Source organism: Falco punctatus (assembly GCF_963210335.1).
Source record: "Falco punctatus genome assembly, chromosome: 8".
Taxonomy (NCBI): Eukaryota; Metazoa; Chordata; class Aves; order Falconiformes; family Falconidae; genus Falco; species Falco punctatus.
In genome coordinates, this window is record NC_137588.1 from 36,203,074 (window position 1) to 36,225,580 (window position 22,507).

Here is a 22,507-nt window from a genome sequence, read left to right on the forward strand (position 1 = left end):
AAGCAGAAGTGATTTTATAACAAACTGAACCGATGCTCGCCTTTAATACTTTTTTTTTTTTCCTTTAAGAAATACTGGCCTACAATTTTTCAACACAGCTCTGTGATCTTCAAGTGCAAGACAGGAACACCTGCCAGGCCAGGAGCCACCGGCAGCCCTGCAGAAGTGGCCTGCTAGGAAGCAGCAGCAGCCCAGACGCTTCTGCAGGGGGCTGCGACGGGGAAAGGCTCCAGGACAGGGCAGGGCTGTGCAGTTTCCCATCGCTCAGGCGGGGCCTCCTCCATCCACAGGCGCGGGGAGCGGGATCCGGCGGGGCTCTGGAGACGCTGTGTGACCGGAGAGGGGCTGAGCTCCTCAGTGAACGATGAGCCGACTGCGCCTGGCCGGCCACGGATGAGGTGGGCAGGCAGAGCAAAAGCAAGGCCAGCTCTGCCCTTGGGCCCGGACAACCCCCCCTCGGGCCCGGCCTCCCCACCCCGCGGGGGACGTCGCCGCCTGCCCCCCAGCGCCGGCCCCTGCAGCGGCTCCAACACCGCGCTAGGCCGGACCCTGCCCCTTCCCCCTCTCGGGACGGGCAGCTGCGGCCGCCCCCTCCCTGCGGACACCCACATCAGCCGCCGACGAGTCGTCGCTCTCCGGGCGGCGGTCCTGGCCCTGGCCCTGGCCGCGGCCGCCGGCGCTCGGCATCCTGCAGCGGCCGCCACTGCCCCTCACGACTCAGCACAGCCCGGCCCCGCGCGCCACGCTGCTTCCGCGCCGCCGCAGCTCTCGCGAGAGTTGGCGGCGTGGCGACGGCAGCGCGAGAGTGCCGCGCCCGTCCCGCGCCGGCCGACCTATCGCGAGAGCTGCGCCACCCCCCCGGGGCTGTGCCCAGCGGCGGGCGGGTCGCGCGGGGCTGGCGGCTGCTGCCGCGGGGCTGGGCGGGGCGGGGCGCGCGCTGCTGTCAGCCCACGGTTCCCGCCGCAGCCGCCTGAGCGCTGAGGGAGATGTGGCGGCGCTGCCTGTGGCAGGTGGGCCGGGGTTTGCCGCCCCCCTCACCTCCGCAGTAGGCGAACAGCAGCCGAAACAGGCGTTTTCACCAAAGTGCCATCGTCCCGACGAGGCTCAGCGCCTCCAGTCATGGCCTGTAGCAGAGGCGTGCTGATGTGGGCCACGGCTCTGCGGCTGGGCAGCGGCTGGATTTGGTCCTCGCTCGCCCTGCGATCAATCTGGCATGTTACGGCCTGAGGTAACGTGAGGTGGCTAGCTAATGTGCCTGGCTCAGCTTGGCAGCCAAACTTCTATCTCACTGGCAAACTCGGTTTGCCAATGCTAACCCCGATAGCAGTTTAGTCTCCTGTCCCCCAGCTAATCCCACTGTTTATTATTAGCTAAAACCCAGAGTAGATCTGGTAGTTTGGTGAGAATGAACATTAGTACAAATCCAGGTGTTTCCCTGCAGCTGGGTGCTTAAATCAATGCTGCAGTACTGAGGCCGGAGCTTTGCTGCAGGTGGCAACTTTCAAACAACAGAAATCAAAGTTGCAAGCAACTGTTGAGTCCTATGGCCATAGATTGTTTGTTTTGTACAGGACAAGAAGTAGTTAGCTGTCCTGATTTAAATTGCAGTTTTGAATTTTCACATTTGACTAACTAATCCCTCTTGCGGTATCGATTAGAGTTCTTCATTTCCTGTCCTACACTTGTTTATTTTACAGTGCTTAGTACTGCCTTGGTTCAGCTTCTCTTCTCGTGGGAATCCCCTTGCAAAGTTCCCCTTCTGCCTCCGTCTCAGAGAATTAGGCACTTCACCATAAGACCACATAGCTTTCACAAAATCCTTTCTTTTCATGCAAAACACTGTTGCAAAAAATTAAGATCCAGCAACAGAGGCGGCAAATCACAGTCAGTTTTCATACCTCCTTACCACAAGAAGCAAAAGTTCTGATAGTAAGGTATCATGTAGTGTACTTACACGCTAATGTAACAGTAACAAAACGTGGGTTTCTTATAGCATGTCAGTTAGGTCTTTTCTGTTAACCTGCCACTTAGAGCACAAGGCTGAGCAGAACTACTGCTGAACGTTAACTAACAGACAGATGCAAATCTTGTGCCTTGCTGCAGAGTAGACAGTACCATCTGTATGACTGAGTGCTCTGTAATTCTCGGCATTTCACTGACTTTGCCATGAAATTCAATCAAAACATAACAACTCTGTAACCCTTACTTTTATGCTGTGAGCCTTCCAAAAGTGAATAGTTTAATGAGTATTTCCTCTGGGGCAAATAACCCGAAGGTGGTTCTGAAGCAAAAACCCTTTTAATATAATGAAGATGTTAACTGAAAAACAAAATGTGACCATTTAAAGGGCACCATACCAAATTATGCCATTTTCAAACTTACAGAAGAAGCATTTTCCAGAGTTCGTGCTCTCAGGTCATTTGTCCAGAATCCCTTTGTCTTGCAGTGCATATGCAGATTTTTTGAACAAAATTTTACAATACACTGAAAACAGAAAAATAAGTTTATTTTAGGAAGAATTACTGACAATAATAATTTCATATTTGGTGAAATATACCCCCTCAAAATTCTCCGTTTAATTTGGGTGTGCACCAAAAATTTATTTTTCCATATCCCTCTCACTAAATTTATCACAAGTCTTCTGTTAAGAAAACAAAATACTACATGCAGATGATGTAGCTCATCTGCTGTACCTTCTGTTTCATTGCACTATTATTGAAAATCACGTAATTGGGGCAGTACCTGCAGTGAACCTTAGAGTGATAAGTAGGAGCAAAGCCGGTGCTGGGCTCGGGTGGGGGGTGGAGGGGCTGGGGGACCTGCTGGGCGGCCAGTGCTGTCCCTTGGGCCTTCACTGAGGATTACCAAATGGAAATGACATCACCCGCAGCCAATCGGGGGGCCCCGGGGGTACAGCTGGATGGAAGCCATATTCCACTTAAGTAACAAGACATGACATACCATGTGCTAATGCTAAATAATTTATCCCTCAGGCATATAGTGAATTGCCAAGCCAAGCTGAGGCCTGGTCAACAGTTTGTAGTTTAAATTAAAACTGGCTTTTCCATCTTAAAAGGAGGGAGGGGGTTGTCAACTGTTATGATCAAAAGTGGAATGCAGAACTCTGTTTTTTTTCTCTCCTCTCCTCTCCCCTCCTCTCCCCTCCTCTCCCCTCCTCTCCCCTCCTCCTCTCCTTCTCTAATTTGATGTAATCAAAACACTTTTTAGTGATTTTGGGGATGTACTCCACATATCTCTATTAATATGCAGAAAGATCTTAAAGGAAGTTTTAGGTCACCGTGAATAATGATACCCAATATATCCTTGAAACTTAAGCGTTAGCCCCTGTAATATCCTAAATTGAAGTTATTCCAAAATTTGGTCCTATGTATATTCATGTTACAAATGTTATATGAGTGTTTTCATAGCAGAGCCATAAATATGTCTCATTAGGAATTCAGAGGCATTTGCTTCTGCTTAGGCTGAAGATCATGCCCGGTTAGTCTCTCTTCTGAGTGGATTGAGCTAGCGGTATACAGAGACTGGACACAGAATCATAGAATCATTTAGTTGGAAAAGACCTTTAAGATCATCAAGTCCAACTGTTAACCAATGACTGCCAAGCCCACCACTAAACCAGGTCCCTAATACCACATCTATGCATTTTTTAAACACTACCAGGGATGGTGATTCCACCACCTTCCTGAGCAGCTTATCCCAATGCTTGACCACCCTTTCAGTGAAGAAATTTTTCCTAATATCCAATCTAAACCTCCCCTACTGTAACTTGAGGCTTTTTCCTCTTGTCCTATATGATGTTATCCACAGCATTTTGTTGCCTGCTGTTTGTATTGGAACTTGCAGCATAGACTTTCCAACTCAGTAGTCCAGCTAAGCTTGGCCAAACCTTTGACATTTGTTAAAATATAATGCTGATTTTACTTAAGAGCTGGGTGTCACAATATGCTAAACAACACTTCTACTGAAACCATCAGAAGTGGAAAGTAGTCACCACCTTCCGTAACCTATCCATAAATAGCACTTTACAAAAATGGTGGCTTAGATAGTTTTTTAATCTTCCAGTGTACTATTGACCAAGAAATGAACAGTTAAAATATACACGGTGTTGGTGGGAAGGAGGTAGGAATTGCCTTTAAGTTATTTTAGGATAAGAAATGTAAAGGACCTCTGGCCTATGGAATAAGTGAGAATATATTTATATAGTCTCTACATGTTTGGCTAGGTAAAACCTAGAGAGCATGAAGTGGTACAGAGTTAAAAGGAGCATGTGGAAAAAAATACAAAACAAATTCATAGTGTCTCTGAAAGGTCTTCAGGGAATTCAGCTTTATTGCCACGATAGTACACTTTCCAGTGTGCAATTACTCGTTGTCATGGAAAGGGATTTTGAAGATTTATTTTGGATGCTGCAAAGCATGCTTAATTGTAAGTAAGAGGTTGCATTTGATTTTTCCTTTCCATATTTATTTACTTATCTAGGTTCTTGTATGATTGTCAGGCTAGTATCCAAGTTCCCCTTAGATAACAAAAAGAGAAAAAAAACCCCACCACTGAAAAAAATGTAGCAGCAGCTAAAAAATGAATAAATATTCTTTTAAGTTATGTAAGTTCATGGTGTGCATTCTGTGATAGGCAAAACTCTTCTATTAATAATTTTCAACCTTGGCAAAAATGCATTTTTGTAATTGATCATTCTTTTTTCCTCAAACATTTGCACAATGAATAACAAAGCCTTTGCATCTAAATCCAAGTAGGAGCAGAATTTGGCAAATCTAATTCCTTCCTGGATTTTCGCAGCTCTACTTCCTTTAGGAAGTTTTTAGTCAATGGGAAACAAAGGCTTATTGAAAGGATTAAAGTTACGACTATTCTCTTTGTTTTAGAGCTTCAGTCATGGTTTTCCTCTAGTAAACAACATTTGCAATTAATGAAACTTCTAAAAAAACAGGAACTTTGGGGAAGTACGTGCTTATGATAAGCAGCAGGCTTTCTTTTAACAGAACTCTATACAAAGGTGTAGTCTTTTTAAGTTCAGACAATGATAACAATTGAGTTTCTCAGTGCATTTTAAAAGTGTTCCTTCTGATAAACACAAGACAACATGCTCTACAGTCAGGAATGGGCAATACATTTAAATAGGATATATCTTGTCAACAGTTTATTGTGTCCCAAAATGATTTTAAATAGCTGCAAACAACTCACATTTCATATCATGCATAAACCTAGTAATTATGTCTTACACAATGAAATATCTATGCCCATTGGATGTACAGTACTGCATATATTTATGAACTATTATCCATAAATTGTTTATTGTTTCCTTTATATGATGCTTGAAAAAGGCATTTGAATAGCAGTTATCTGTGCATGAATAAGAACACGTGGAATATTTAATCTTTATAATTTATCTTTTGCTGGGTTTATGTCATGAAATATGCATATTTTCATGTTTATGTCAGCTATATTTCTCTTACTCGCTTTCTGTGTTTACTCCCAAGGAATTATCTCCTGTCAGAGGTAAACTGAGGGAAACATAGTCACTTTGTTGATGGCCCTCCCTGGAGGGCAGTGTGGAGCTGCGGGATGGTTGGGACTGACTTGCAGGAGACATTTCATGAACAGCTCAACTATTGAACTCGCCCAAGCGTCCAGTTCTTTTTCTAGGGCGGCTTATGTCCCAAGGGTTCTGAATACAGCAATCTGGAGAATAAAGGGACTGCAGTTCTGACTGGCCCCTTAAGCACAAGTGCATTGTTGTTTCTTGCATGCCACTTTTCATTTACAAAAATAATCTTAAGCCATTATCCTTCTGATGATAATTTTTACACTTTTACCTCACATGTAGGCACATTTTTTCTGTCATATTTTTTCGAGTAAATGTTTGTATGAACTGAGAGTATCTTTGCTAACCTCTAACCCAGAATCAACTTCTTCTGAAGTTATAAACCTTTCAAAACAGAAGATTTTAATGGGAATTCTTATTTCAGCAGCAGGAGCAGTGCTTTGTTATCAGTAGAATGTGAGTCAGGCACCAGCAGTAAATCTGATCTTTGAGGTCATCCATTAAGAGTAAATGTTCTTTGTTGCTGTTTGAAACAAACAAGAAACAGAGACGAGTCATCTCAATGATTAAATGTGACACAGAGGATGTTAAATACTATTTTTCAGACATTTTCCTACAGCAATCATGAGCTATTTTGTAAACAAAGTGTCATTGATTAAGGGTGCTACATCAGACAATCTGCATGTATACATTGAATCAGACTGAAGATAGTCACATAGAAATTTGTAGGTTAGTGTAAATGGACAGACTGATTCCTAGAGGAAATAAGTGTTAGCATGAGAACAACAGCTGAACTAAAATCCCATAAGCCAGGAAAAACAGCTACACAATTATACTAACAGGTGGTTGGTTTCAAAACAAATTTCAAGGTCCGACAGCTCTGTGCACCTGCTTTGGGCTGATTTCTTTTAAGGATTTGAATTTGGCATGAACCATTGATAAAAACCATAATTCTTTGTGTCTGAGAAAAGTCATCATTACCATATAGTGATGATAAACTACTAAAGCTTTCTAAAAGTAGTACTTAGCTAAAACATAACATGGGTTATTCTGAAAATACTGTCATTATAGCTGAAGCTTTTCTCTACCAGATCTGCCAGGTGAACATGGTTAGGATCAAACTTCTCCTTCTGTAAACTGAGATTATTCCATCTCACTAGAGTCGTGTGATTTGAATTAGGTATGACTTCAGCCTTTGCCTTCACCATTATAAGAAAATTCAAATTTTATTTGACAGGGGATTTTGACAAAAATATTCAGCAAGTTCTGTTACAAAGGTTGTACTTTCTTCTAAATTTCTTTTAATTGTTAACATTTCATTTGGGGAGTTTTTTTTCCTTGCTTATATTTGTTCTCAGTTTATAGGCATTTTTCCTGAGTTTTGGACAAAAGCAGGATGGTCATTTTCATTTTGGGGAAAACATGGAAACATGCTTTTATCATTTAAATGTCTGTACTGGTGGTTGTTTATGGATGACTCCCACATGTCAGTGATTTGATCAGATTTAATCAGAACAGATTGATAAACTTAGCATTTGGAGTTGAAGTTACTTAGTTTCTACAGAATTGAAATGAGATTTTCAGAATGGTCTAAATACCTAGAAATTCAAGTTCCTCTAATTTTTGGGTAGCGAGATTACACACAGTGCCAAGTTTATCACACCTCTTTAAGATCTGGGCTTTCATTTTAAACACCTCACTTTGCAAACCTAACATGTCATGATTTTATGTGAGTTATCCTGAGTTCTAGAAATGTGTTTTCTTAGTCTCTTCTAGAGGGAGCAGGAAAAATATGACGCCAGTTTTTGACTCTGAGGAAGTAGTGTGGTTAAATGATATGTGTACCTACAGCCTAGTATCATTCTGGGGACACCAGTATGACTTGCACACTATACTACCAGTATGAGCTGCAAACTGCAGCTACTTTTCACTGCTGTACTTCCTCTCTCCTCTTCTGTGGAGCAAAACTTGTAGGCATTTATAAACTTTATGGTGTTCAGGGTTGTGGGGAGCCATACAGAACTGCTGGTTTAGTTATTTATCTTACTGTGAGGGTTTCCCCTGTATATTTTGCTGGTTTTTAAGACATAAAATGGTGAGTATATGGTTCACAGCTGGTACCAGAGAAACAGATAAACAAGGTGATTAATCTGACATATCCCATCTCCTTTCTACAAATGAAAATGCAAATCTACATGGTAACAGGTTTTTGTTTTAATTGTCCTTCATTCAGAATGACTAAATACATTACCTGACAGCAGGGCTGGTTTTTTTTGCTGAAGATTCTGTTTCTCAGACCCTGATAGATGACTCCTTTTTTTTTGGAATGTTGAGGATGTTCTGGTTAATTTTGCTTGTATGCTGTATATGATTTAACTATGTGACCGTCAATGTCTGTCTGTTAGTTTTTTGTATTTTTGTAGTTACATTCTATATTCCATGATCTGTAGGCATGAACCTGTCTACCTGGAAAATAAGATATGAAAGATACTAAGATATACCTTGTGAAATATACTTAAAATATATATCTTTCAATTTGCTATGTAAGTTATGTAGGTTTGCAGTGGGTTTGCCTTTGTTGTAGTTATTCAGCTAACGAAGACTGGCGTGCCCTTATTTTTGATTGTCAAATTCAGACAGACACTAGCGCAAAGCCAAAACCTCAGCTGCCTTCCTTGAGGAGGAAGAGTTAGCAAAGCTGAGCATTAAGTTCAAGAACTGGGTGCAAGGTTTTATCACTTGAAGAATCAAACTACAGGGAAAAAAAAATAGTTAAGATCATATGGATGAAGAATCTGAGGATCTGCAAATTTTCCCTAATGAGTGCCTAACAGCAAGCCAGGCAAAACAGTCTTTTCTACCAGTGAGCTAGTAGAGACCGGCTATCCACAGTACCATCTTAAAGGTTAGCTTCTGTGGTAACCTGCTTTTATACCAAATCAAATTCAGTGTGAAGCCACACCCTCAGACTGAACTACTCCTGTCAATGCACCCCTGTCCATTTCTGACAAAATTATCGAGGTTAGTGAAGCTCTGCTGTTTCTTTAACCTGGCTGACCTTACTTGAAACACAATGAGAAATGCGCTCATGAACAGACAGCGTAGATATGGGTTAGTGATTTCCACTGAAGTGTAGTGTGATGAACAATTGAGAAAGAGCCAGTGGGCAGTAGCTTGTGCGATACAGCTGTTTGCAAAGGCATGTTTGTCTCTAGCGTGAATCATTCTGAGATGTGCATCTTGGGTTTTCAGCGTTTGGTACCACTGTGCTTACTGCACTGCTGTGACTAACAGTTTCTTTATCCAGTATGGAGGCTGCTTAGAGTTGTGTCATATTCTAACATACTGGTAGATTTCAACCTGCTATGGAGTGATCATTTGTCACTCTCTTAGAATGTGGCTTTAAGCTTTTCAGAAGGTCAGGACACCTCAGGATTTGGATTTGAATGTTTTTCTCAGAGACCTGACTGTTGAAGAGTGCTCAGATTTTAAATTGAAAGATCTGACCCACTTTGGAGAGGAAGAAGAACAAATAGAACTGGAAGTGGGAAGGTCACCTTTAATAGCACATGAACTACTTCTTAACAAGCTTTACAATTGCTTTGTTTCTTCCTCTCCTAGTGCTGTAAACATGACTAGTCAAAGGAAGACCTTAGAAAACAACTCAAGGAAGCTATGAAGGCTGTTGAGAAAGCAAAGAAGCCAGCTGGACCGGTTAGTGTTCAACACAACATTTTCTATTAGTAGTGGATTGATTTCTCCACATTTCTCAGTAGCTACACATCACATATTTTGAACTGGTACAGTGAAGCAAGTGAGGGCATTCTCATACAGAAATGTCACTTTTTAATGCCTGATAATAGGCCGGGTTCTATTTGTAGTCTCCCTAAATCTGTGGTAAATAGACAGTTGCTTAATCCAAGTTGAATGGAAAAGAAAGATTTTAATACATCCTTTTTTTCGCTTAGAGTTTAGCTAATGGGCTTTCTGTTAAAAGAGACCTTCTCATTTTTCTTGGTTTGGGCACAATTACTAGACCAAACACATTTGTCAATGACTTGAGAAATATGTGGGGATTTATGTGATGTCAAAATTCTGAACCTCATGCTTATGAGGCTGTATTGTTTAGAGAGAATGTTGAATTGCTAGTGGTTTGAGATGTTTTATATTTGAAGAATCAAGGAGATGGGGTAGTACTGACAAGTTATAGATTAAACCTCTTAGAATAAGTTTGTAGATATCAAATCTAACTCTTCTTACTTTGTGATGTCTAAAAAAGGTGTTGGGACTAGGATGTACAGTTGATGAATGCAGGTGGTATATCTGTGTCTGTAATTTGAAGTAGCCATTATGTATTTTTGGAGTACCTATTACCAAGATCACTGTAAGGATACGTGGCATCCATGATCCCTGTCCCTCCTTTCCTAATTGTGCCTAAGTAGAGAGATGAGTTGCTCAAACAGCATGTGGTGCCTTTATTTTCCAGGGTGATCTGCACAAGCGTTTGCACTCGGTGCAGTGCATAGTAGGAGGATCTGATATTTCCTGGCTCCCTGATCGCTTTCCTTTCCCTTTTGTTCCTCCACTGGGCAACTTGTGTTGGTCTCCACAAGTGTCTTAAATCTTTCTTGCAGGCAAACATGGTCATTTGGTACCTGTCAAAGAATGGCAGTAGGGGCAGGTGTTCCTCTGTCACTATGTTCTACCTCTTGCCACAGTATTTAATCTCATTCCCTCAGTATTTTGTAGCCTCCCATTTGAAGCCTAAGAGGCATCTCTGATGTAAATCAAAGGATGTTTTCTTTTCCTGTTATGTCTTTAAAAGCCCAATTCTCCTTGCATACACTAACTCCCATTTGTAAATAGTAACTCTGTCTCCGTGGTTGGTTAGGTTATTGAACTACATTTCTCATTCTGCACTTCATTTTTATTTTCAGAAAAGCAACCTACGACTCTTTACATTAGGAACCAAGGGATGGTTTTGCTGGAATATGTTTTGCAAGTTGAAATGTTTCTGATAGTAAAAACAAAATTCTCATCTCTGTTAAGGGCTTGGATATGTTTAGAATAGTTTCAACCAGAATGATTTATCTCACATTGGAGGGATATTTGATTCTGAGGTGACAGCAAGTGAAGTTTAAGTTGTAAGTATGCACAGCATGAACAAAAGGAAAGAGTTCTTTACAAAAGACAGAAAAACTGAGCAGGTAGGAAGAAGGAAAATGCAGTTTTTGCAAAGGGAAAAGAAAGAAAAACCTCTTGTGCTATCAGTGTAGCAAACAAGAATAATAACAACAGAGACATAAATGCAGTGAACAAGAAAGGGTTAAAAAATGTAGTTATACTTGCTGAGCTGATTGAGATAGAGTTGCCTTTGTATGATATGCTGTCTTGTACTTTGAAACTGAAGTACATTAAACAACAAAAATGAGAAAAATGCCTGATAAACTAGTTTTGACTTTGAATGTCTGAGCTGTGAAATGCCTTTGTTTCATGTATTTATTTGTTTGTGGTGTTATCTAGAAGTGGTGACTGATTCCTTCCTGTACAATATCCATTCACTACAACTAAAGAGGGATGGGGCATTCAGCCTTTGTCCTTGGAGTAACAAGTTGTACATGCAAAGAGAACAGATCATCTATGTTATTGCTGTGTCCACCTCAGTGCTTCTATATGAAGCTCTCAGCCTTTATAAGTTACACGTCATGTACTTTTTTCTAGAGTACCTTGAATAACATTTTAAATTATGGTCTAGTGATAAAAGTTAAAGCTGTATACTGAGGTGGACATAGAATAGCAAAGGAAAATTATCTCATTTTAACTTGCTCTGTAGGTGGTACAGTGTTCTACAGAATCACTGAGGCATTGCTTGCTCTGTAATTGTCCCTTCATTTTCCTGTGCTGAGAAGCTATTTAGTGCAGGATATAATTTGTGTCTGTACTAGATCTCTGCAGCTAACCCGTAAGGAATCAAATTTTTAAATTGTTGCATAGAGGTCCTCAGACATCCCTGCAGCTTCAGACCTTCTGAAACCTAAAGTTTTTTGACTCACCTATCTCTTCTTAGATACAGTGTTGCTATTTTAAAGGCTTTTTGGTTGATTCGAACTCCCAGACACATTTACTGTGCAATATACTGCTTCAGGTTCATGGGTTTGTAATTGGTAGGGAAACCAAATTCATAAGGCTGATCACCATTTAAAGGATCCTAGTTCAGGCTTAAAAGACAGTTCATTACTTCTTTGTCTTCATTACAGTTAAAAAGGTGATTTTTACATATTGTGCCTGTTTGATACAAGTGAAGCCATGGTCCCGTCATGAACCCCGTAGCTCTCTTCAGCTTTGGGTTTTCTTCAGCTTTGTCACAAGCCACTTTCTGCTGAGGTGGTTAATTGTAGGTTTGCTTTGGAAGAGTGTTGATTCTGGCTTATTGTGTAAAAAGCAGTGTCCTTAAACTCAACAGGATATAGTCCGGATTAATTTGAAATCCTATTGCTTCCAGTAACATTGAGAAGGCTCACAAAAATATGACATGAGCTCTGAAGAAAGAAATGGAGAGATCTGATTATGAATGAGAAGAAAAACTTTCTGTCCAGAGTAAATGATTAAACTCCATGTCTTCATTTCCAAAACTGCCTCCAATCAGCATCAAAATGATCCCTAGGATTTGCTTTAGCTATTACAATCAATGTTTCAGTTTGCTGTAAGTTTTCATTGAATAGCAGAAAATGTATATGAAGTATTTATGAAATTATTCTTCTTTTTATCTTCATTGTGATCTTTGCCTAGTCTCAGTTGGGTTTTTTCCCCCCTCCCTTTTCTCCTGTGTATCTTTCTAGAAGTCCCTATTTTGATTTTGAGTTGGTTTCTCAGGAATACTCTCAGGCAAAAGTTCTCAATGGTACAAAATCAGGCAGACTATTGTTTTAGTTATTTAATATTTCTTCTTCCCTTCATAGTCGTTACATGTTTTAGCCCAATTGGAGAGGTATTGCATTTAAATATATGCATCATTAGTGAAAATCTGTGTGTGTACAACTGAGAGCAGAATTGGCTTAAAGTCTGCTTCAAAAGGAAATTGAGTAGGATCCTGCAATCCCGACCTGTTTCCCTTTCCAACAGCAATGAGCTGAATCAGAAGGGAACTAATGAATTCTGGTCGATTTCCTTCAGCGCACCAAAGCTCTTTAAACACATACTAAAGAAGGGAAATGAAGTAGGATTAGTCCATTTTCCTTTGAAGCCAGCTGTGTGTTCACAGTGCAAGTACTGGAACATTATTTCACTTGCCACTTTCTGGCTGTGGGCCAAACTGTAGTATCATCTTGAACTGATGCAAGATCTGAAAATACATAGAGAAACACATACACTGCCTCTGGACAGTAAAGAAATTGGTAGCCATATGTCAAATTGGTTTGTGTTGTTATTCTTCAGTTCTTTACCTATTTGGCAAAGGATCACCTAATATTTTTTTTATTAGCTTTGCCATGGTCTTTTAGATTGCCTTCAAATAGGAGTGTGAATTTTTAAGGTAATGCTAAGACATTTTGTTGTTTCTTTAGTGCTACTAAGTTGTGGCTTTGCAGGAGAAAAGTCCCACGTTTCTTCTTATACAGAGTGTGTTTGGGGAGGAGGGATGTTTGAGAAATTGCATAATACTGAACGTTGTATGTGTGACTCATGCAAATACTAACTATTGTTCTGCCTGTATATAGCACCTTACTTTCCAGAAGGTCTCAAAATATTTTGTAAATAATGTGGTGATTGCTTAGCCCCTGAAACTCAGGGACTGAAATACCCTTTTGCTCCAAAAGTATGAGACTTCACCACTCCATGGGCATTTAGCGTTGCAGAACTATGACTACCACACAGTTGAGCAGTTCTGATCCTTTGTGTAGGAGGTAAGTAAAATATAAGAAAAAGATAGGCAGAATCTTATCCACAGCACTAGACACATAAAGTACACTGGAACGAGAAGTGTCTGCAATCTCATAAGTACCCTGCCGCTGGGAAGAATTTGAACATTTGGGCTGGGACCTTTTTTGTACAGAGCTATTTGATCTCCGTGTCTTGCAGAGTCTTTCTGGTAATGTGTCCACGGCCACTGGCCCTGGTTTTACCTGTTACGGGGCATCTGCACCATGCCACTGTGGTTTTTGCCAGTTTAATTTCAGCACATTTCTGAAGGCACAAACTAAGCTGACAAATGCACTGCATTGATGGCATAAATGAGGCTGAACCAGGCATTTACTGGTATGGCGTGTCAGCTGGAGGTTATACATGTTTTACAGTTTCTGTTGATGTAGCTATACTGGCAGAAGTTTGTAGCATAGTGCTGACTCTAGGGATTAGTGGATGAAGGATCTTGGCTGCCATTAAAGTAGATGTGCACTACCCAAATCAGGGATTTGTAGATTAGAACTGGGATTTCAGAGCTGGTCCAGAAGCAAGAAGAGGATCGGTGGAATACCCAGAGCACCAGAGCAATATCAGGCTCTGTCAGGCTGAATACAGTGCAGCTTCTCTGTGAGGTTCAGGTTTGCTTGCAGGTTGAGTGAGGTGCTGAGCTGGTACCAGAACTGACAAAAGACAAGTAACATAAGCAACCTTCATATTAAAACGTGCTAACAATAAATTTTAGGAACCTAGCAATAACTGTAAGGAAACTTCTTGTTCTGACTGCTGTTTTTTACCTAATGATAATACTGTCTGAAATAGACAGTGAAGGATTGTGATGGCAAAGTTGAGTTCAAGCCACAAAACCTAAATCCATATGGGCCTGCCTTTTGAGAAGATTAAGCAGTCCAAAACTAAATCCATGGATAAAGCAGTGATCTTTCCTCAGCCTGTGGAAAAACCAAAGGAATTTCTTAGTTTGCTGTTCTTTGTTCTCAGGAAAGCTCAGTGAAAGGAGGGAAAATGAGAAAGGCTATGCTTGCATTCCTGAAGAGGCCTTTAATAAAAACCCAAACACCCAGGCAATAAAGAGTCAGGTAGAAAAAGATGAATGGCCTTGAGAATTTACATGCAAAACTGCCCTTATGGGAAAGCTACAGGAAAGCTTAACAGATCTCCGTAAGTACTATTAACTCAGCCAAAAGCTAACAGAAAATTGTCAGTATTCTACAAAGCCCATTCTACAAATGCATGTGTGCAGATTAGACATGCATGACTTCTGAGGGCCCTGAGATGGAAGGGGATGCACCCGATCAGGAGAGTGGGGGAAAAACAAACAAACAAACAAAAAGGTGCAGATAATTCAGTACTCCCTAACCCTCTACTCTGGAGATGTTCCCTTTTGTATCTCACACAAGAGAGGTAGAAATTAGGCCACAGCATCACTGGAGCAGACGGGCACGCTCTGTCTGTGCAGCAGCAGCATGTGCTTCTTTTCAGGGAGTTGCCTGGCAACGGAATGCTGTCCGCCTGAGTAACTGCAGGAGCCCATTGAAACCCACCGACGGCAGAGGGAAGGAGAGAAAGGAAGAAAGAAAGGAGGAGGGGGGGAGAGTGAGCTCACCAGTTCAGAAATTTCTGGCAGCAAAGCAAGGACACTAAGCATGAAAAAGGGAAAACAAACTAGGAAAGGGGGGGAAAACTCCTTCAATTAAAGAGTAAATCTCTCCAGAGATGTCTAATTTTATTTCATACAACAGAGAGGGATCTAATTTCACTGATTTTATAGAATATGTGAGGATGGTCACACCTAAAGAATATATTACTTCTAATACACAGAATATGCATGCTTCTGAAAAGCAAAAAGTGCTGTGGAAAGCCGAATGCACAACTTTCCTGCAGGTAATGAAAGGCTTCCTCTGATACAACTGCTTCCCTTGTAGCCCACTCCAGGTGACTGGGCTTTCAGGCCAGTAAACTCAGCTGCTGTTAGCCTAGTGGGACAGGACATGTGAGCTCCTATAATGACGTCATTAAATGCTGTGCTGGGAACGGAATCTTTTATAGTGACCAACAATTAGATTGCATCGTTGTGCCAGATGACTAATTTCTATTAGTGTGGGAATTTAGTTAAATATCACGTCATCTGGGATTTTAAAGAACCTAAGGAGTCAAGTGTTTAACTCTCACTGAATTTCAATTGCATATCTCCCAGGGAAAATTAATGAGCTGAGTCTTAGAAGACTTGCTGCTTCCAAAGGAGCTTAAATTTATTGTTTGTTGTCCAAGTCTCTTTCCCCCCTCATTTATAGGTATGGAGTATTTATTTTTACATGCAGAAGTATTTATCAGAAAATTTGGTTATTAACAGTTTGGAAATTTGGAGTCCTTGCTCTTATGGAACAACCTTTCAAATTATTCCAACTAAATTCTATTGCCAGAGTTGTGATAAATAATTGTGAAGGCAGACATCTTGACCACTTTAAGAGTTAGCAGCTCACTGAACTAAATGGTTAATTCTCTCAGAAGTCAAGAACAGATTCAGGAAATGAGCCTGAAACAGCCCTCACTGGGGGCTCTTGCCTATGCTTTCTTAGTGAAAACTCAAGCCCTGGAGAAAATACTTGAATTAGTTAAATATCCAAACAGGAAATGCTGTATTAAATCAGACCAATATTCCATCTGATATGAAGCCAATTTCTGACAGTTACAGGAAGCACAGGAAAGTATATTATGAATAATTTTGAGGAGGGTTGCCTGTAAAGGGAATGAATCTCTTTCAAACTGTAATCTACTGATGGTAGGACTGGTTTTTTTAAATGCAAAGGTTAAAGAAAATATATGTCAATATGATTGGTCATTGTAACAACTCCAGAAGAGCTGTAAGTCCCTACAGACTATCTATTATAAGTCTGAAATACTTTTCTACAGTGAACAATTTCTATGGTGCATGCTTGCCAGGAGCTCTGCTCACACTAAGTTGTTCAATCTTCTTTGGTTTTCCTCTAGGTATGTATAGGAATCCAACTAGTAGTGTGAATGTGCTTAATATTTTCAAATTAATTGGACAGTCATTATTGTACATGAGACTGGTGAGGTGTTAGGGATTGAATATACCTTCCAAGGATGTGGATATGCTTATATACTGTCCTGTTGTGTGAAGGCCACTCTTCTGCAGAAGCCAACCACTTTTGAATTTGAGGAATGATACAGAGAGACTCAGGTGGAAGCAGCATGGATCTTTTCTCAATTACATAATTGATGGTGAGAGCAGAGGAAACTCACTTTGCAAAAAATAACCAAAGAATTGGGAATAGTAGTTCCATTATATCTCAAAAACTCTGTCCTATGATGTAACAAACCCAGTCAATTATGGTTTTTTTGCATCATGAGGCACGAGAAGAAGCTATAATAAAATAAAACGTAGATAAACGAAATAATTTTCTTTCCTTTGGAAACCAGAATATAAATTACTGGGGTTTTGTTGTCTTTTAGTAACTGTTGTGATCATTTTAGAAACAAGTTAGAATGTCTGGGGAGAATTAACTATCCAGGTAATGGGTGGTTGTAACAGTTACAGCTCTAGCTTATAGAGCACTGACAGAAGCAAATCTTTAGGGATCAAACATCCTGTGTGCTGTCCCTCGACATTCATACTTTAATTCAAAAGTGCAGTCTTCTGGGGTATTTTTTAGGTTCTATGTTGCTGCTATCATCAAGCATATCATTCTTATTAATCTCAGTTCACTATGTTGTGCAAGAAACAGTTTTTCTCCCAAAGTCCCGGAAATAAGCTATGTTGATTGTTCATCAGAGAATACAACTGAAGTTTAGCTTTGTGTTTGAAGAGAATTTTCTGTAATCAAGAACTGTATATCCATTCTGTGTCTGAAAGTAGGATCAGAAATTCCCAGGTTTTCCAGGATATGTAATTATTTCAGCCACTCTGATACAATAAGACTGGGCTTAGTCTCTGCTTTTCTCTTATCAGATTTGCCATACTCTACAATACAATAAACGTCCACACAAAAAACAATGTTAAAATAAGGTTAAGGTGAGGACATATACTCACAAAGGAAGGAAGTTCTGAAATACTGTTTTCATTAAAATCTTCACTCAACGAGCAGAGTGTTATCAAAAGATGAAGGTGCTGTTGCTGAAGACTGAAAGTATCCTAAAATTTTTAGTACTGTGGTATAATCTTTATTGTACAAAATGATTCTTCAGTGATCTGCCCCAGCTTGATAGTCCCATCCACTATCAAAATGAATGAGAAGTTATTGCAGTAGATTAGTCACAATACTTACTGCTGTATATTTTTATGCATCAGAGTTTTTTTTTCTTTGATGTCTGAAGGCAGCATTCAAAGCTGAGAGCCTGTGTTCAATTCTGAAATTCTCTGCCTTTTACAAACCTCCTCTGATCATCCCATTACATATTTTAAGCTCTGAAATGCCAGCTTGAGTACCTGATTTGAAAGATTTGCTCACAATTGTTAGTCTAACTTTTACAGACCCACATTGAGCTATTTAGTTTTGTTGAGACATAGATTTCCAAGCATGTTTACTCAATTTCACTTGGACATCACAAAAAATGCCTTTGACACAAATGTTGTTCGCTTTGATGGGTTTTTCACAGAGTCCACAAGTATGATTTGACACCTAGATTTTTTTTCTTTTACTTCCTCTAATGCTTGCCTTCATTTTGGCATGATACCATTCCTACATATAATTTAAAAATCACCTAGATGATTTTGAGGAATTTCATGCTGTTTTGTCTAAGATTACTTTACTGGAAAGCCACAGTGTATTTTAACTACTATACCATACTCCAGTGGCAAATTATTATCAGAAATGTGAGTTGTCATTTTCAGTCTGTTTTTCCTTATGTTATTTGCTATCAAGAAACAGAATTTTTCAATTAATTGGCCATTAAGCATATTGTGATGATAAAATAGAGCCAACTGGTAATAAACATATGTCAAGGAAACCTACAGTTTGCTAATTCCAGTAACGAGGTAGTATGGAACTACTGGGAGGAAACTATAATGTGCATACCAGCTCAAAAAGTCACACTATTTGCAAATGTTCTGTGCCTTCAAATGAATGATGAACAAAAATATGTGGTGTTCATTGTGCTATCTGAATAGTGTAGCAGGAGCTGTGATCTTTTTCTCAGAAGGTTCACATGTACAGGAGACAACCTATTAAATGTATTAAAACAATTTCTGAGGATTTTCTTGCTACTGCCACTTTTGGATGGAATAGGAATGTCCATACATAGAGGGTTTGGATTTTTTAAATTTTGAAGTAATTGTTCTACTTTGAACATATATCTTATTTGTATGAGCGAGTTTAGGCAAGGCCTTAGTTTTTATCAAGATACCATTCCAGTATATGCAGGTTGTTATTGCAAGTTGCTATGGAAAGCTGTGGTACAAGGTAGAATATATTCAGTCTAAAAATTCAGTAGAAAAGTCTGAAGTTGTATCTATGTTTGTATCTATATATATATGTTGTGTATCTCTATATATATCTATATATGTATCTATAATCCTGTACTCAAGAAACTGCTGCTGTAAGGCACTCTGTATTTCTTGTCATTTTATTGTCCATCTTTTTTTCTGTTTCTCTTTCTTTCTCTTTCCTGCTCTATTTTTATTTTTTTCTTCTTCATGTTGCACAATAAAATCAGTGAATTAACAGAAAAAAACACATAAGGTAAAAGATTTTCAGTCATAGTGAACATTTCAGTTATTGTGAATTGGGATGCGTTTCTTTAAATGAACAAAATTAACTGTCAAAATATGATGGCTAACAGATTAACAACAAATCTGATTTCATTTGTTCTGTGTATAGGTACAGATTCTTTGTTGTCATAGCTGATGACTTGTTGAACTGTGATATATTACTCCAACTGGGGAGCAGCCAGTGTAAGAATATTGATGGAACAATGGTTCAGTTTTTCTTTCGTTTTATAATTTTTTCCCCTATATTTTCCTTGATTTACTCTCCTGTATTTTCCTGTCTTTTTGTCAGCTGCATTGTTATTTAGGGAACAATCATAGTGTTTATAGCATTGTTTAGTATAATACATGTTTTTACGTTTGGTTTGGTATAAAATTTACATATGTTTGGCAGTGCCGTGTCAAATGGGAGTAAATCCTAAGGAGGTGCCCCTTACTTAACCCAGCATCTTGTGTTATCCAAAGAATAACTTCAAAGCTGATTATTTTACCAAGAGGCACCATGCAGGGCAACCCTTTGATTTTCTTTTTTACTGCTCACAAGCTCTGATAAAACAAATTAAAATAAAAATTTTCAAAGACGACTTCTTTATATTTTTAGTTGCCCCAATAAAAGAGAACACCTCCACATTTTTGGGTGTGCTGTAAAGTCCTTTTCTGTTGAGCTAGTGTGATTACCATTTGCACATTCCTTAGTTTAAAGGAAAAAAGAAAGCTTTATAACATGGAGCTGTATTACACAGCCCTGTCATTGTGTTTAACGTGATTCAGTACTGCAGCTGTTTATTCCCCTTTTTCTTTTCTCTGACAACAATTTAAGATTATTTTGGTTAAAGTGAAATCATGTTCCTGTTATTCACCTACGTTATAAAAATCCTACCACACTTGAAAGTGTCATCAGTTCTGCAAATGTTTGAAATTGTATTGAGAATTTAATAGATAGGAGCAGATGGGTCCCCAGCCTCAATCCCTGTAGTGAAAGATGTGTATTGCTGAGAACCTGCCTTTAAATGATGACTATACCATATGTTGTTGTAAAGAAACACATTAAGGTTTGGCAAATTGTTTAAAAAAATACTTTGTATCATTCAGCCTCTTACTTTCAGATTACCGAAGTTATCTCAAAACATGGAACAAGTGATCAAACACTTTAGTAGTGCGGATGAGCATTTAACCTGGCATGTCCTAAACTATGTGGATAATTGAGAAAGACTTAGAAGATTGCTAGTGCTATATCAAATTGTATGTTGGCAAATCATTTAACTGGGCTGTCCTGAAATTTTGTTTGATATGTGAGAACATAGCCATTTCACACTGTTTTTATTATGAATGTAGGAAATAATGGTTATTAGGGCCTGGGAATCCTGTTAGAACATATACTTGAATTAACATGTTACCACTGACAGTAGGCTTACTTTGTTACCAAAAGAGAGAGTTTGAACTATTCAAGTATTAGAAGTATTAAAAAAGAAAAAGGTACAGTAAAAAATAGTGCATTCAAAAGTGTAATAAATGATGGAGTCAACAACCTATCCTTTAGTGCATTGAAAGTAACCACACATTTAACATGTGAACTCCGTTAATTTACAGCAGTTGAAAACAGCAAATAAGAGAACATAAAGTCAGTCAAGGCTTGTATGAAGGAGTAATATCTTTTACTAGACAAATGACTTGAGTGAAATAACAGCTGGGCTTTCTGGAATATAAGCTCTTATTTAGGCCTGTGCTAAAGCAAATATATTGTTTTGTTTAGGAAAAATATTACCTATCCCTGCACAGCTTAAATCATTTATATGCGCAGACTATAATTGTGGCAGCATCATTGCTACTAGAAACATAACATATTTGTGAAAAGAATTTTTTTTTCCTAGTTAGCCTCCCTCCATTGCACTTCACAAAGTGATTCCTATGCTTTCGGGGGGGGGGGAACTCACAGTATGGAAAAAGTACAGAGTCAATAGTAGTACCACGTGCCATGCGATCCCAGTTAGAAGTGGTATGCTTTGAGGCAGAGATCCTTAGATGCAGCTTGCATGGAATTACCATCAGATTCCATTAGATCTGTTCCAAATTTGTGGCAACAGTGTTTGCTAGAGGCTGTTCTGAAGACTCTACTTCTGTAGTCTACACCTGAACGTTTATTCTCCAAGGCTGAACTCTTGATAACTTGATACAGTTTTAAGTCACAATTTATAGTCTTCACACAGGGAAAAAAACGATTTTAATCAATATTTGGTATTTTGAGCTGTTCTGAAGTCCTTAGTAAGTTCTTAAATTTTATTTCTGTACATATTGAAGATACATGATAAGATTAATAGCGTACCCTCGAAATATTTTCAGATAGAGAATTGATTCCCTCATTTGGTCTGAATGAGCAGTTGTGTTGAGTCATGAAGTCTCTTGGGAGCGTGCTGCCTGTACAGTTTTTGCATTCTGGCTAACCATCTAGGGGTACTTTAGATTTTGTAATTGCTTACTAAAATATTTAAAGCAGTGTAACTCTGTAGTGTAAATACAGTTGTTATAATATGTAGTATGTGTTACTTTTGAATTGGAAGTGAAAGTTTTTCTAAAACATAGACGATAATTAGGTGGCGAAGGAATGCATGTTTAAGGATATAATAATGTGATACAACATATGGATGGTACAAGCACATCCATAGTGGTGCTGTAGCTATTGTGATCTGAGAGTGTAGAAGCACAAGCAAGGCAAGGAAAAGGCAAAATCTTATTATACCGGTTTTCAGCTGGAGAATTGATAAATTTTTGAGAACGCAAGACTAAGAGACATGAAGTAGAAGCAGCAAATATCAAGCTGTATTCCATTTGGGAATAATTGCTTTGATAATTTAAATTAGTTATGTTAAACAGTTTGAAGGAAAAAAGGTGGTAATCACTGCTGTGGCACAGGGAGAGATGGAAAAGTCATTAGTTACTGGGAGTCTGGAGGATGGTGATGGAAAACTACAATAAAGGCAAAGTTTAAAAGAAACTACTAAAAAGAAAAAAACTCTTATCTATTGTGATAGAGAGATTAGTATAAATAAAACCACAACTACACTGTTCCAAAGAAATCCTGTGAATTTTAGTAATTCCTTGTGGGTTTGTGTCAGAACAGAATTTCTCCACCAGCATCCTTGTCAGACTATGATTTACTATCTTTAATGTAATTGTCTTCAAGTTTGTATTTAAAGTAACAAGGATCTTTCTTTGTTCTTTCATTTCCTTAAACTGAATGTTTTCTCTCTTTAAGTGTGACACGCTTTTCTTTTATTTGGTGA

General features: G+C 39.2%; 2 protein-coding genes across 2 annotated transcripts in view; one reads left to right on the forward strand and one right to left on the reverse strand.

The window, feature by feature from the left end:
- The window catches only part of DARS1 (aspartyl-tRNA synthetase 1), a 41,433-nt gene extending 40,659 nt beyond the window's left edge, over positions 1–774 (reverse strand). The window contains exon 1 of the mRNA XM_080399663.1: positions 610–774. Coding sequence (XP_080255789.1) covers positions 610–687 — 78 coding nt within the window. The 5' untranslated portion in view covers positions 688–774. The remainder of the gene's footprint in view (positions 1–609) is intronic.
- An 84-nt stretch (positions 775–858) lies between these two features.
- Positions 859–22,507, forward strand: part of THSD7B (thrombospondin type 1 domain containing 7B) — a 535,716-nt gene continuing 514,067 nt past the window's right edge. Inside the window, exons 1-2 of the mRNA XM_080399624.1 lie at positions 859–1,228; positions 9,206–9,298. The gene's annotated coding sequence lies outside the window, so the exon portion shown is untranslated. The remainder of the gene's footprint in view (positions 1,229–9,205; positions 9,299–22,507) is intronic.